General features: G+C 45.1%; 1 protein-coding gene across 1 annotated transcript in view; it reads right to left on the bottom strand.

Annotated features, from left to right (window-relative positions):
- LOC144929109 (uncharacterized) overlaps positions 1–13,910 on the bottom strand; it is a gene marked incomplete at its 5' end in the record, with an annotated part of 32,915 nt that extends 19,005 nt beyond the window's left edge. Inside the window, 2 exon segments of the mRNA XM_078848694.1 lie at positions 13,401–13,547; positions 13,549–13,910. Coding sequence (XP_078704820.1) covers positions 13,401–13,547; positions 13,549–13,910 — 509 coding nt within the window.
- Between the last annotated feature and the right edge of the window lie 368 nt (positions 13,911–14,278).

Below are 14,278 nucleotides of genomic sequence, written 5' to 3'. Positions count from 1 at the left end.
GAAAATTGTGTTTCCTGGTGCCAAAGAATAAAGAATAACGTCTTTCAGCATTATAACTCCAAAACGTGAGTATCTTTAAGCATTATTAAACCTTAGTGTTATTATCGGGCTGTATAATTATGAACTTTTCTTTGTTATAACTGGTTCATATGTAATAAATAAGGTCCATAAAAAAAAGTAACAGTGTTAACGCTTAATAGACTATGAAAGTGATGACGTCACACTCCAAGCGGGTAACCGTGAGGAAGGGGATTACTTTCCAAACAACCAGTGTCGGGTTATAAAGTCGAAAAAGGTCATTTTGTTTCCATGTAAATGCTGTAACTAACTGTTTTAATAGGTAAGTAAGTGTATGTTACTAATCATTGAACCTTTAAGCAGTGAAAAGACATGTTGGGATGACTGCAATGTGGTTTAAATCACCAACCATGTGGTGTGTCAGCCATCCTTAACACTGTAATGCTTGCAGTTGGGAGCACAGTACATAACAATATTCAAATGCCCCATTCAAATGTAGAAAGAGGAAAAAGAAAACCCTCAGGAGCTGAGTATTGTAAATGAAAGGCCGAGAAGGAAAAGGACCAAGCAAAACAGCAGGGATCCTTCCCGAAATATCTTCTCTTTAATCCAAATAAAGATGGAAGCAGTTCACATAATCCAGATGAAGGAATTTGACTTGGAGAGGAGGTTCGCTCACATTCGCATGGAAGCAGTTTGGAACATCAAGATGAAGGTCATAGGCACCAACTTTCCCCTGTGCCGGTGCGTGCTTGCACCCCCCCCCCCGCCCCTGACCCCACCCCGACTCCACCCTTTCCCTGCCCGCCCCTGCCCCCATTCCAACTCCTTCCCCCCAAAGTCCCCACCGCAACTCCACCCCCTCGCTACCCCTATTGGATCCCTTCCCAAATCCCAGCCCCAGCCCCGCCTCTTCCCCAAGTGTGCCACGTTCCCCCTCCTCCCCCTCCCTCCCTGCCATGCGAAACAGCTGTTTCGTGGCACAAGTGCTGGGAGCTAGGGTGAAAAAGCGGACATGCAGTGTGCTCGCTGAGGAGCTGGAGTGGAGGTGAGCTGGAGCGGGGGGCAGGGAGCTGCCTGTGGATGCAGAGCAATTTTTCTCCAGCTCCGGAGCACCCACAGAGTCAGCGCCTATGATGAAGGTATATTACTTCGAGATGAGCGTAGCTCACATCCACAAAAAAGCAGCTTGAAAACTCAAGATGATGGAAGCTTACTTCTAGATTAAGGCAGTTCACAGCATCAGATTGATATGGAAGTGGAGAAAATTTATTCACCTTCAGAGACACATGCAGAAATTGAAGTAAATGAAGTAGAAAGAAGAAAGGATGAAGAAGTTACAAACAAGTTATAGTATGGGGACCCAACTTCATGGCCCAGATGTGATGACAGCGTGAGGCAAATTCTCATGGAACATGGACCTGAACAAGTTCATGAATTTCCCTTCCCTACGGATGGAAATAAAAGAAAATTCTCTGCTCAGCATTACAACAGGAAACTCATTAATGGGGAAGGAATTCATTGAAACTGGTTACAATATTCAGTGTCGAAGGACTCTGTGTTTTGCTTTTGCTGCAAGTTGTTTAGAAATCAGGCAATTGGTACATCACTTACTGAAAATGGTTCGAAGGACTGGAAAAACATATCTTCAATTCTCTCTTCACATGAAAGAAGTACAGAACATTTGGAATGTTTTCAAAATTGGAAAGAACTTGAATTACAATTGAAAAAAGGAAAAACTATCAAAGAAAATTTACTTGTGATCAAGGAAAAAGAAGAATATTGGCAACAAATATTAGAACGTCTGAATGCTTTAGTGAAGTCCTCGGTGGGCAAAATTTAGCATTCTGTGGCCACGGTAGAAATGTAAGTCATGTTGAGTCATGTGGTCATGTTGAACAAATGACGATGATCATTTGTTTTGTGGATATGGAAAAGTCTGCAGATGAAGATAATGTTGAAGTGCTTATAAAGGAACATTTTTGGGTTTCGTACCACTGGAGCATTTGTGACTGAAACTATTCTACAAGAGCTTGAAACAATGCCATTATCTGTTGAAAACTTACGTGGCCAAGGCTATGATAGTGGGAGTAATATGAAGGGTAAAGACAATGGTGTGCAAAGGAGAATGATGGAAATCAATCCTAGGGCCTTTTTCATTCCTTGCAGTGCGCATTCTCTGAATTTGGTTGTCAATGATGCTGCTAGATGCTGTTTGGAGGCAAGCAGTTTCTTTGACCTGGTGCAATGTGTTTGTTGGATCATATTAAAGAAGTTCTGTATTAAAATCACAAATGAGTTTGATTCCCCATAGTTTAAATTCCAGGGTACTACTAATTAAGAGGTCTCTTGGTTTTTGGTACTGTTTTTCTCCCTCTGTGTGTGAAACTTGTAAGCTGCTACCTGCGTTAGTACATTCTAAGACAGAGTCTGTTCTCAAAGCAATTCACACAGAGAGAGACTCAAAGCAATACTCTGTAACAACAGAAACAGCACCCAGAGACTCCCCGCCCTTTTGTTGTTTTAACAATTGTGATTAAAATAGAGATAGAGGATGTACGTGGATGGATGCTTGGTGTGGATAATAACTGAATGATCAGGGAGGTGCCAGCCTAAGAATCCAGCATCCATTGGCTGAAGAAGGCATCAAGTGGAAATAACCAGAGGACCCCCGGAGGGCAGACTGGAATCCACCCAACAGCCTCAAGAATGGGAGAACCAAAGAACAAGATAACATCTATCAGCACAGAGCCATCAGGAATGTGCTATCTGCTGATTGATTCAGTAACAGCATGATGAAGCAATTCCCAGAGACTGGCATAGGAAGAAATTCCTATAAAAATGGACTCTAGAAAGTGAGAACTTTGGGATCTGATTCTGCAAACCAACTTCCAGGAGCATCAGATGTGCATTTGACAAGGCCCTGCTCCCTCCTCATGTCCAGGCCACCTGGCCAGTGGCTTGGCATGAGCAACTGTAAGGCTGGTAACTATGATAACAACCTTGCAGAACCTGTGTGTGTGTGTTTGTATGAATGAATGTGTGAATAAATATGAGATTGAATGGAATGTTATAGCTATAACTAACTGCTTACTAGGATTCTTTCTGTATTCACAATAAATGTGGTATTTTGCCTTTTCCCCTTTAATAAGATCCTGCTGGTTTTTATTTTATTGGTATAACATGTTTATGTGTTTTTCTCAGGCTCAACACGCAATTGGGAGATTCTGACTCACGATGTGAATTCTCTAACTGTGAAACCACTTAGACAAGATGGGAGAGTCACACTGATGCTTTGAAGCCTCTTTGCTATGAATTTGGAAACATTTATGATGCCCTAATTGAAATTTCTGATGATACTACCTTTATTGGATCATCTGGCAATAGGGCATGTTCAGATGCAGAAGCTCTTGCAAATGTCCTTTCCAAGTTCAAATTTGTGACTTCACTCATTTTGTGGTATAATATCCTTTTCGAGATTAACCTCACGAGTAAGCAGCTTCAGGAAAAGAACTTGAACGTACATTCTGCTATTCAAAAACTGCAGCAAACTAAAAATATTCTGGAGTAACTCAGAAGTGATGAAGGGTTCGAAAGAATACTGGTAGATTCCCTTGAGCTTGCTGAAGAAATAGACTTTCCAACAGAATTTGAACCAGAGCCAGTTCACGTTCGGCAAAAGAAACAGCAGTTTTCATATGAAGGATGAGACACACCCATTCAGAACCCAAAACAAAGGTTCAAAGTGAATTTCTACTTCCCAGGCCTTGATACTGCTATTCCGTAGCTAATGGGGAACATAGCTTCTCAAAGTTAATATTGATAAAAACATATCTGTGTTCAACAATGGTGCAAGAGAGACTTGTTGGACTTGCCACAATGGCAATAGAGCATGAAATAGCTGGAAAACTGGATCTAAAAGAATTAGTGACTGAATTTTCAAAACTTAAAGTAAGAAAAGTCATGTTTTAAGAGCACAGAGTGTTTTTTATTCGGAGTGTTTTGTAAATACAGGTTATTGAAGAGTTTTCTTATTTCTTTCTATATTGGATGGGGTGGTAATGGCAATTAGATTTGTAATAATAAAAAATATAATTTTTATTATAATTATAATTAACATTTTAATGCATTTTTATTTGAAATCAGACTGAAATATCATTTAGTTGTTGTGTACAAATATATTCTGAAAATTTTGTGTCTCTTTTATCTGATCTCAGAAACATTGGTTAGACAGACAGACTGACAAACGCCTCTATTTAAAAACAAAAACAAAAAACACTTTTAAAAAACATTAAAAGAAAAAACTGGGTAAAATGTTTCCCAGTTTACCAAAAACCTCAGCTTAGATCTGCCCTTGGGATTTGGGGGTGGGGGCGCCGATTGCATGGCTCACCTCAGGCGCCAGTTGCTGGCAGCTAGTCTAGGGCCACCCCTGTCTATGACCATTGACCAGCAGACCTTCTGGGGACAATTCCCTCAACAGAAATCCTGGTGCCACCTGCCCCACTCCTGAGCCAATCCCCTTCCTTGTTATTCAGGTAGATAAGGAGTCCCAGTGCCATAAAGAGTGGCACCAGCACAGAGTCCCCCACCTCTGTAAGGATTTTGCTCCTGGAAGATTCAGTCCCTGTCCATCCAAGCCTGATGTTGATGCTGGGGCCTAATGATGACATTTCCATAGTAATATTATTCATTAATTCCCTGCAGATCATTCTAGCAGAAATATTCATGGTGCATGCTTCTCCTTCCCTTCTGCATGCACAGGCTGATGATGGTGTGGGCATCTCTGGGGGAGGGGATAGAGAAGAGAGCAGATTCTTTCAGTGTCATTGGAGTGGGGAACTAAGCCCCTAAAGCCCTTGCCAAAAAAATGTCAAATTTCTGCTGACATTGCCATAAAGGGAAGGGAAAGAGGAGACCCCCTCACCCAGTACCAAACCCTTCCATTGACTCCTTAGGGCCAAGCCCCCAAACTGCTTCCCCTGGGGACATGCTTCCTAGCCCCACAGATCTGACTGCCAGGACTTTTCTCCAGAGACTCAGCCTCACTTTTGTCTTTGCTATTTCAACCCCCTCCCACTGCTTCCTCGCACCTGAGTTATTGGTGTTGAAAACACACCCAGAAATAACAGAACTGTAAGCAGGCAGGGCACCTCCAGTGCTCCCTCTAGGCTCACACCACAGGCAGTCTCCATTTATTGGGATGTTCCATAAACTTCATAAACACCTGTCCCGTCCCCATCCCTTCTCACATCATGCTCTATCACATTAGCCAGCATTCAGAATAAAGTTCTCAAGTCTACCCATTTCCCCCGGCCTTTCCTGCCTGTTGTCTCATTTCCCGAACCCGAGGTTTCTCTGCTGGAGCTCACCCTCCCCAGGCAGCTGCTGTACTCCCTGCAAACTCTCTCTACACTGTCTTTCCTGAGTCGGCAGGCACCCCCCAGCCCTTCTTAACTGGGGCAACTCCCCAGTCACAGAGTCTTCACTACAGCAGCCTTCCTCACTCTGCAATTTCCTGAGTGCCTCCTGCTGCTCTTTGTAGGGAAACAGCTAATCTAACCCAGGTGTGCCCCATTAGTCATCAGCGATCGCTAACCCCAGGCCCTACAGCTGTTAATAGGTGAACTGCCCTGCTACAAGAACCCCCAGTTCATGGACATATCAGATCCCAGCCATGGCCTCTGACAGCTCCAGTTAGGGTCCCAGAAGTGTCCAGCCCCCTTATAAGGCCGCCTGCCCTCAGCCAGTCATTTCTCTGTCCAGAACCGTGTGAGACTCCATGGATCTGGGGCCCTTATGAGGCCTTGACTGTCAACCCTACTCTCATTATCATGGCTGCATCTGCATTAGCCTCCCCCTTCTTTGTGTGCAGCAGGCAGGGACAGGAATCTGAGACTCCTGCAGAACCGGAGGAGGATTTTACATGGACCTGGGGCTGTCCCAGGGTGTCCTCAAACTAAAAGGGCCCTGGGCTGATGGGCAGCTGACCCCAGGGCATGCCCCAAGCCCTGGCTGGCAGCAGGGGCAGGTTTCTCTGGGGCTCTGTCTCTGGTCCATTCGCTCTGGAGGTTTCTCTCTGTTCAGGAAAAAGAGAAGGATTCTGACCTGACCTGGATCCTCCCCACCCCACTCGCTCCCCTTTTCCTGTTTCTGTCCTCAGTGCTGGGGGGAGGATCATTAACTGTCACCACCAGAAGGTTCTGGTTATTGCTGGGAGAGAGGAAGGAGGCAGCTCTCTTGGCTCACTATCTCCCAGGTTGAGCTTCCCAGGTGCTGCTGCTCTGCAGTGGGGTCTGTGTGGGGAGAGCCCTTCACTAACGGCACTCTGTGCCGAGCCTTCACAAAATCTCACTATGAGACTAAGCAACCCCCAAATAATTAATTTTATGAACATTTAATATTTCAAAAATGGAGAACAATAAAAGACAAATACAAAATTTTGATTGAAAATGTCACAAAAAATAAAAAGGTTTCAGAGTAACAGCCGTGTTAGTCTGTATTCGCAAAAAGAAAAGGAGTACTTGTGGCACCTTAGAGACTAACCAAATTATTTGAGCATAAGCTTTCGTGAGCTACAGCTCACTTCATCGGATGCATACTGTGGAAAATACAGAAGATGTTTGTTTTTATACACACAAATCATGAAAAAATAGGTGTTTATCACTACAAAAGGTTTTCTCTCCCCCCACCCCCCTCTCCTGCTGGTAATAGCTTATGTAAAGTGATCACTCTCCTTACAATGTGTATGATAATCAAAGTGGGCCACTTCCAGCACAAATCCAGGTTTTCTCCACCCCCCCCCCCCGCCCCACACACACACAAACCCACTCTCCTGTTGGTAATAGCTTATCTAAAGTGATCACTCTCCTTACAATGTGTATGATAATCAAGGTGGGCCATTTCCAGCACAAATCCAGGGTTTAACAAGAACGTCGGGGGGGGGAGGGTAGGAAAACAAGGGGAAATAGGTTACCTTGCATAATGACTTAGCCACTCCCAGTCTCTATTCAAGCCTAAGTTAATTGTATCCAATTTGCAAATGAATTCCAATTCAGCAGTCTCCCGGTGGAGTCTGGATTTGAAGTTTTTCTGTTGAAATATCGCAACTTTCATGTCTGTAATCGCGTGACCAGAGAGATTGAAGTGCTCTCCGACTGGTTTATGAATGTTATAATTCTTGACATCTGATTTGTGTCCATTTATTCTTTTACATAGAGACTGTCCAGTCTGACCAATGTACATGGCAGAGGGGCATTGCTGGCACATGATGGCATATATCACATTGGTAGAAGTGAAGTGAGCTGTAGCTCACGAAAGCTCATGCTCAAATAAACTGGTTAGTCTCTAAGGTGCCACAAGTACTCCTTTTCTTTTTGCGAATACAGACTAACATGGCTGTTACTCTGAAACCTGTCATTATGCAAGAGTAATAAGACACATGCACCTCTAAATATACTACCAAGTATATAAAGACTAAAAATATTTTCTACATCTCAAGGACGATTTTAACCAGTAGATTCTGGGAAACTTTCATAGGAGAGTGCATCAGCCACTTTGTTAGAAGATCTTGAGATGTGTTGTATGTCGAAATCAAAATCTTGGAGAGCTAAACTCCACCGAATAAGTTTTTTGTTATTTCCTGTCATGGTATGAAGCCACCGTAGCGCAGCATGGTCGGTTTGCAGGTGGAAACGCCGTCCCCAAACATATGGGCGTAGCTTTTCCAGAGGGTAGACAAAAGCGTAACATTCTTTTTCACTGTCTGACCAGTTGCTTTCTCTCTCAGACAGCTTCTTGCTGAGAAACACTACAGGGTAGAATTCTTGATCCGGTTCTTCCTGCATTAAAACTGCTCCCACACCACGTTTGGAGGCATCTGTGGTTACTAGGAATGGTTTGTCAAAGTCTGGGGCCCTTAGCACAGGGTCAGACATGAGTGTCGCTTTAAGCTGGTTAAAGGCCTTCTAACACTCTTTGGTCCACTGAACGGCATTTGACTGTTTCTTTTTGGTTAGGTCTGTCAGTGGGGCGGCGATTTGGCTGTATTGCAGTACAAATTGCTTGTAATATCTGGCCAAACCTAAGAAGGATTGGACCTGTTTCTTTGACTTTGGGACAGGCCACTTTTGGATAGCATCCACTTTGGCCTGTAGGGGGTTGATAGTTCCTTGACCCACCTGGTGTCCAAAGTAAGTCACTCTGTTTAGGCCTATTTGACACTTCTTAGCCTTAAGAGTTAGTCCTGCCTCCCTTATGCGCTCAAAGACTTTTTGTAGATGTTCCAGGTGTTCAGCCCAGGAATCCGAAAATATGGCCACATTGTCAAGGTAGGCGACTGCATATTCTCCTAATCCCGCTAGGAGACCATCTACAAGTCTTTGGAAGGTGGCAGGTGCATTCCACAGCCCGAAAGGGAGTACATTAAATTCATACAGCCCGACATGTATGGTGAAGGCTGAGCTTTCCTTGGCGGATTCATCTAGCGGTACCTGCCAGTACCCCTTGGTTAAGTCCAAGGTAGAGATGAACTGGGCCCGTCCCAGTTTCTCTAATAGTTCATCTGTGCGTGGCATTGGATAGTTGTGTGGGCGAGTTACAGCATTTAGCTTACGGTAGTCCACGCAAAAACATATCTCCCCATCTGGTTTGGGAACTAGAACCACTGGAGATGCCCATGCACTGCCAGAGGGGTGGATTACACCCATCTGAGGCATATCTTGGATCTCCTGTTCTATAGCTTGAGGAGACACCCAGTAAGGTTGGACTTTAATTGAGTGAGCATTACCTGTGCCCATGGAGTAGTATGCCCATTCAGTCAGTCCTGGGGTGGCTGAGAATGTTGGCGCATAGCTAGTGCACAGCTCCTTGATCTGCTGTCGCTGCATACGCCCAAGAGTCATGGAGAGGTTCACCTCGTCCACGCCACCAGCACTTTTCCCTTCGTAGTAGACACCTTCAGGCCACTCAGTGTCACCTCCTCCCTGGGCTGTAAACTGACAAACCTTTAATTCTCTGGAATAAAAGGGCTTTAGAGAATTAATATGGTATACCTTAGGCTTTCGGTTGGAGGTGGGGAAAGTTATGAGATAATTAACAGCTCCCAGGCGCTCCTGGACCGTGAATGGCCTTTCCCACGACGCTTCCATTTTATGGGCCTGGAGCACCTTTAAGACCATGACCTGGTCTCCTACTTTGAAGGAAAGCTCTCTGGCATGTTTATCATACCAAACTTTTTGCTCTTTTTGAGCATCCTGTAGGTTTTCTTTAGCAAGGGCTAAGGAGGTTCGGAGGGTGTTTTGTAGGTTGGTTACAAAGTCCGGAATGTTAGTTCCTGGAGAAGGTGTAAATCCCTCCCATTGCTGCTTCACCAACTGTAATGGCCCCTTAACCTCGTGGCCATATACAAGTTCAAATGGTGAAAACCCTAAACTGGGATGTGGTACAGCACTGTAGGCAAAGAGCAACTGCTGCAACACTAGGTCCCAGTCATTGGAGCACTCATTTACAAATTTATGTATCATGGCCCCCAAAGTCCTATTAAATTTCTCCACCAGGCCATTTGTTTGATGATGGTAAGGGGTGGCAACCAAGTGATTTACCCCATGAGCTTCCCAAAGGCTTTCCATAGTTCCTGCCAGGAAATAAGTTCTTGCATCTGGGAGGATGTCAGAGGGCCTGGCACACACTTTTAGCCCTGGTGTTGCTTAGAGCTACTGCTTTCAGCCAATGGGTGGCAAAATCCATGGAAGTCAGTATGTACTGCTTTCCTCTAGGTGTCTTTTTCGAAAAGGAGCCAGAATATCCACAGCTACTCGCTGAAATGGAACTTCAGTGATGTGGAGTGGCTGGAGAGGGGCTTTGAGCTGGTTTTGGGGTTTTCCCACTCTTTGGCATACCTCACAAGACTGGACATAGGTAGAAACATCCTTGCCCATTCCCTCCCAGTGGAATGACCTCCCCAAATGGTCTTTGGTCCTGTTCACCCCAGCATGGCCACTAGGATGATCGTGGGCCAAGCTTTACCCAGTACTTAGTTGGAACTACCAACTGTCTGAGGATGCCAGTCTTCCTGGTGTCCACCAGAAAGAGTTTCCTTGTATAAAAGTCCTCTTTCTACAACAAACCTAGATTGATTAGAAGAGCTGAGAGGCGGTGGGTTGCTCCGTGCCGCCGTCCAAGCTCTCTGGAGGCTTTCATCTGCTTCCTGTTCGGTCTGGAACTGTTCCCTTGATGTTGGAGAGAAATCAGTTCCTCATTGGATTGTGAACCTATGCTTGGTCCCTCTGGAAGCTATGTAAGGGATGGGACTGTTTCCGTTGACTGTGAACCACTCTCTGCTGGTGCACTATGTTGGGGTTCAGGCTCTGGCTGAGCCTCTTGTGTAGGGTTATTGGCTGCTGCCGGTTCTGGGACTGGCTCTGTCTGGGTCTCTGGGACTGGATCCACCACTGCCGTTGCAGATGTTGGCATGGGGTCTGGGTCCATCACCTCTGACCGGGTCCTGGTAGAAGTTTCCGGAATAGAGCTAGGCGGGACGGCTTGCTTATCCTTGCTGTGGATGACCATTCCCATCCTCTTGGCTAGCTTCACATGATTGGCCAAGTCTTCCCCCAAGAGCATGGGGATGGGATAATCATCATAGACTGCAAAAGTCCACGTTCCTGACCAGCCCTTGTACTGGACAGGCAACTTGGCTGTTGGCAAATTGAAAGAGTTGGACTTGAGGGGTTGAATGGTCACTTGGATTTCCGGGTCGATTAAATTGGGGTCCACTAAGGAAGCATGGATAGATGACACTTGTGCTCCGGTGTCCCTCCACGCGGTGACCTTCTTTCCGCCCACACTCACAGTTTCCCTCTGCTCTGAAGGTATCTGGGAGGTATCTGGGCCTGAGGACCTCTGGTGTGATTCCAGTGCAATGAACTGTAATCTGTTGGGGTTCTTGGGGCAGTTGGCCTTCACATGCCCTGGCTCATTACATTTAAAACATCGTCCAGATGACGGGTCACTGGTGCGAGGTGGTTGCTGGAGAACAGTGTGGCAGGACGATAAGGTGTCTGGAGTATTCCTTGGTGTGTAGTTGGGGCCTTGGGCTGCCCCTTGTAGTAAGGTGTGGTCTGAGGGTGTTCCTTCTGGTATCCGCTCCAACTGTGACCTGGGTTGTTCCTCTCTCCACCCGTTTTGTTCCGGCTTGCCCCGCCTCTCTGGCAGTTTGGGACTGCTCGTATCGATGAGCATAAGAAGCAAAACTTTCTGCTGAGTCCATTTCCTTATCCCATAAACACTGTTTTATTTCCTCCTTGGACATATTCAGGAATTGCTCCTGAGCTATCAAATCACACATTCCATCAAAGCTAGTGACACCCCTTCCTTGGACCCATTTATCTAACAGATCCTTCATCTGGTTTAGATAAGCCACATTACTTAGTCCAGGCCCTATCTTAAGGGTTCGAAATTTTACTCTGTACATTTCAGATGTAATTTGAAATTGCTTTAAAACCAAATCCTTGAACTTATTATAGTCAGAAGCCTCATCAATAAGCATCTTTTTGAATATGTCCAGAGCTCTTCCAGTTAATTTTGTGACCAATGTAGTCATCTTGTGAGCTTCAGAAATTTTATGGAGAGTGCACAGTCTTTCAAGGGTGAGAAAATATTCAGCAATATCACTGGATTCATCATACTGTGGACATAGTTGCTCCCATTTGTGGACTGTTAGGGAAGGATTGTTAGGGTTATCCAGTAGATTCCGCTCAGCCCTTACCTTCTCCAACTCCAGTTCATGCTTCCTCTCTTTTTCCCTCTCCTCCATTTCTTTTTCCGCTGCCTCCAGTACTCTCCTGTGGGCAGCCTCTTTGGCTGTTTCTGCCTTGGGCTCTGTCATGTTTGCCTCTCTGCTTTTAACTAACTTTACACCTGAGAGTTAGAAATAAAACAAACAAACAAAAAAAAACTTGGCTTGTTAAAAAACTATATATATATAGGTTGTGCTGTAACCGGATACCTATGTTCTCTGATAGTGACTGACACCCTACAGAAAAATCCTTAAAAAAAACCTAACACCTTTGTCTCCAGGCAAATAGACAGAAAACCCCTCTAGTTGCTCTTAGATAAAAAACAACTTCAGGTCTGTGAAGACTTGTGAATTTCCCTGCAGGAGGTTAACTAGCCTGCCTTTAGGTAGAGAAAACTCCAGCTCACAAAAGACAATTCCCTTTTGTCTCTGCTCTGGCCCCCAAGCAGAGACAAAAAATACCTCTAACTGCCTTCAGCTTAAAACCTGCTTTCCAGTAGCCCAAAGGAAAAAAAGAATATTTCCTTTTAAAAAATCTGTGCTTCTGGTTCAAAAAATCTCAAATTGATCTCAAAAGGATTTCAAGTTAATCCCACTACTCTGCCACCATGTCAAGGTTCCTTCCCCATTCTGAACTCCAGGGTAGAGATGTGGGGACCTGCATAAAATACCCCCTATGCTTATTTTTACCAGCTTAGGTTAAAACATCTCCAGGGTACAAACTATTTTACCTTTTGCCCTTGGACTTTATTGCTGTCACCACCAAGCGTCTAACAAATATATAACAGGGAAAGAGCCCGCTTGGAAACGTCTTTCCCCCCAAAATCCTCCCAAACCCTACACCCCCTTTCCTACGGAAAGCTTGATAAAAATCCTCACCAATTTGCACAGGTGAACACAGACCCAAACCCTTGGATCTTAAGAACAATGAAAAAGCAATCAGGTTCTTAAAAGAAGAATTTTAATTGAAGAAAAAGTAAGAGAATCACCTCTGTAAAATCAGGATGGTAAATACCTTACAGGGTAATCAGATTCAAAACATAGAGAATCCCTCGAGGCAAAACTTTAAGTTACAAAAAGACACAAAAACAGGAATATCCATTCCATTCAGCACAACTTATTTTATCAGCCATTTAAACAAAACAGAATCTAATGCATATCTAACTAGATTGCTTATTAGCCCTTTACAGGAGTTCTAACCTGCATTCCTGCTCTGGTCTGGGCAAAAACAACACACAGACAGAGAGAGAGAACCCTTTGTTTTCCCCACCCCCCCTCCAGCTTTGAAAGTATCTTGTCTCCTCATTGGTCATTTTGGTCAGGTGCCAGCAAGGTTATCTTTAGCTTCTTAGCCTTTTACAGGTGAAAGGGTTTTTTCCTCTGGCCAGGAGGGATTTAAAAGTGGTTTGCCTTCCCTTTATATTTATGACACAGCCAAAAGGACAAGGAGGCATTGCAAATAACAATAGCACCAGTATCCTCTGTTTCCCAGTGACCAGAGGCTTCCCCTCCTGCTCCCAACCAACCCTCACACCATGAATTTCGTCACTGATTTGGATGGGGCAGGGCCCCGAAGGTGGAGGGCTAACTCAGGTGGATCCTTTGATGTCTAGTCAGGGCTGAGCTCTGGCCGAAGCTTTTCCTGAAGTTGTGGCATGTGTAGGGTTTCTCTCCTGTATGGATTCTCTGGTGGGTGCTGAGGTTCGAGCTCTGACTGAAGATTTTTCCACACAGGGTATTTATAGGGAGTCTCTCCTGAGAGGGTTCTCTGGTGTCTGATGAGGTCTGAGCTCTGGCTGAAGCTTTTCCTGCAGTCAGGGCACTTGTATAGCTTTTCTCCAGAAACATGAGCTGCCTGGTGTCTAATGAGGTGCCTGTTGTCGTTGAAGCTTTTTTCACAGTCACGACACTTGTAGGGTTTCTCTTCTGTGTGGATCCTCTGGTGCTGAATGAGGTTTGAGCTCTGAGTGAAATTTTTCCCACAGTCAGGGCATATAAAAGGCTTTTCTCCAATGTGGATCCTCTGGTGCACACTAAGGGCTGAGCTCTCATTGAAGCTTTTCCCGCAATCACACTTGTAGGGTTTCTCCCCTGTGTGCAGTCACTGATGGGTGATCAGCCTGGATCTCCAAAGGAAGCTTTTCCTGCATTCACCACGTTTGATCTCTTTCCACTGAAGTGTCACGGCTGGTCAATTTCTTCAGGTGTCTTGGTTGTCCTGTGAGTGGATTTATTCCCTCTCTTCCTTAGAGGTTTCCATTCTCCATGACTGGCTCACTCTGATGGTCACAGGCTTTTTCCTGCTCAGGACTCTTGGAAACACTCCCTTCAGATCCCCTCCCTTGTGGTGCCGCTTGCTCTGGACCTGCCTGCAGAGGAGTCTCTTCCCCGTTTTCCCTCACCATCCCGTAACCTGCAGGGATAGAGGATCTAGACAGGAGCCACTCCCAGTGCTGGTGGGCA

The sequence above is a fragment of the Lepidochelys kempii genome, chromosome 14, assembly GCF_965140285.1.
Source record: "Lepidochelys kempii isolate rLepKem1 chromosome 14, rLepKem1.hap1, whole genome shotgun sequence".
NCBI classification, from domain to species: domain Eukaryota; kingdom Metazoa; phylum Chordata; order Testudines; family Cheloniidae; genus Lepidochelys; species Lepidochelys kempii.
This window is presented reverse-complemented; position numbering and strand designations above follow the sequence as displayed.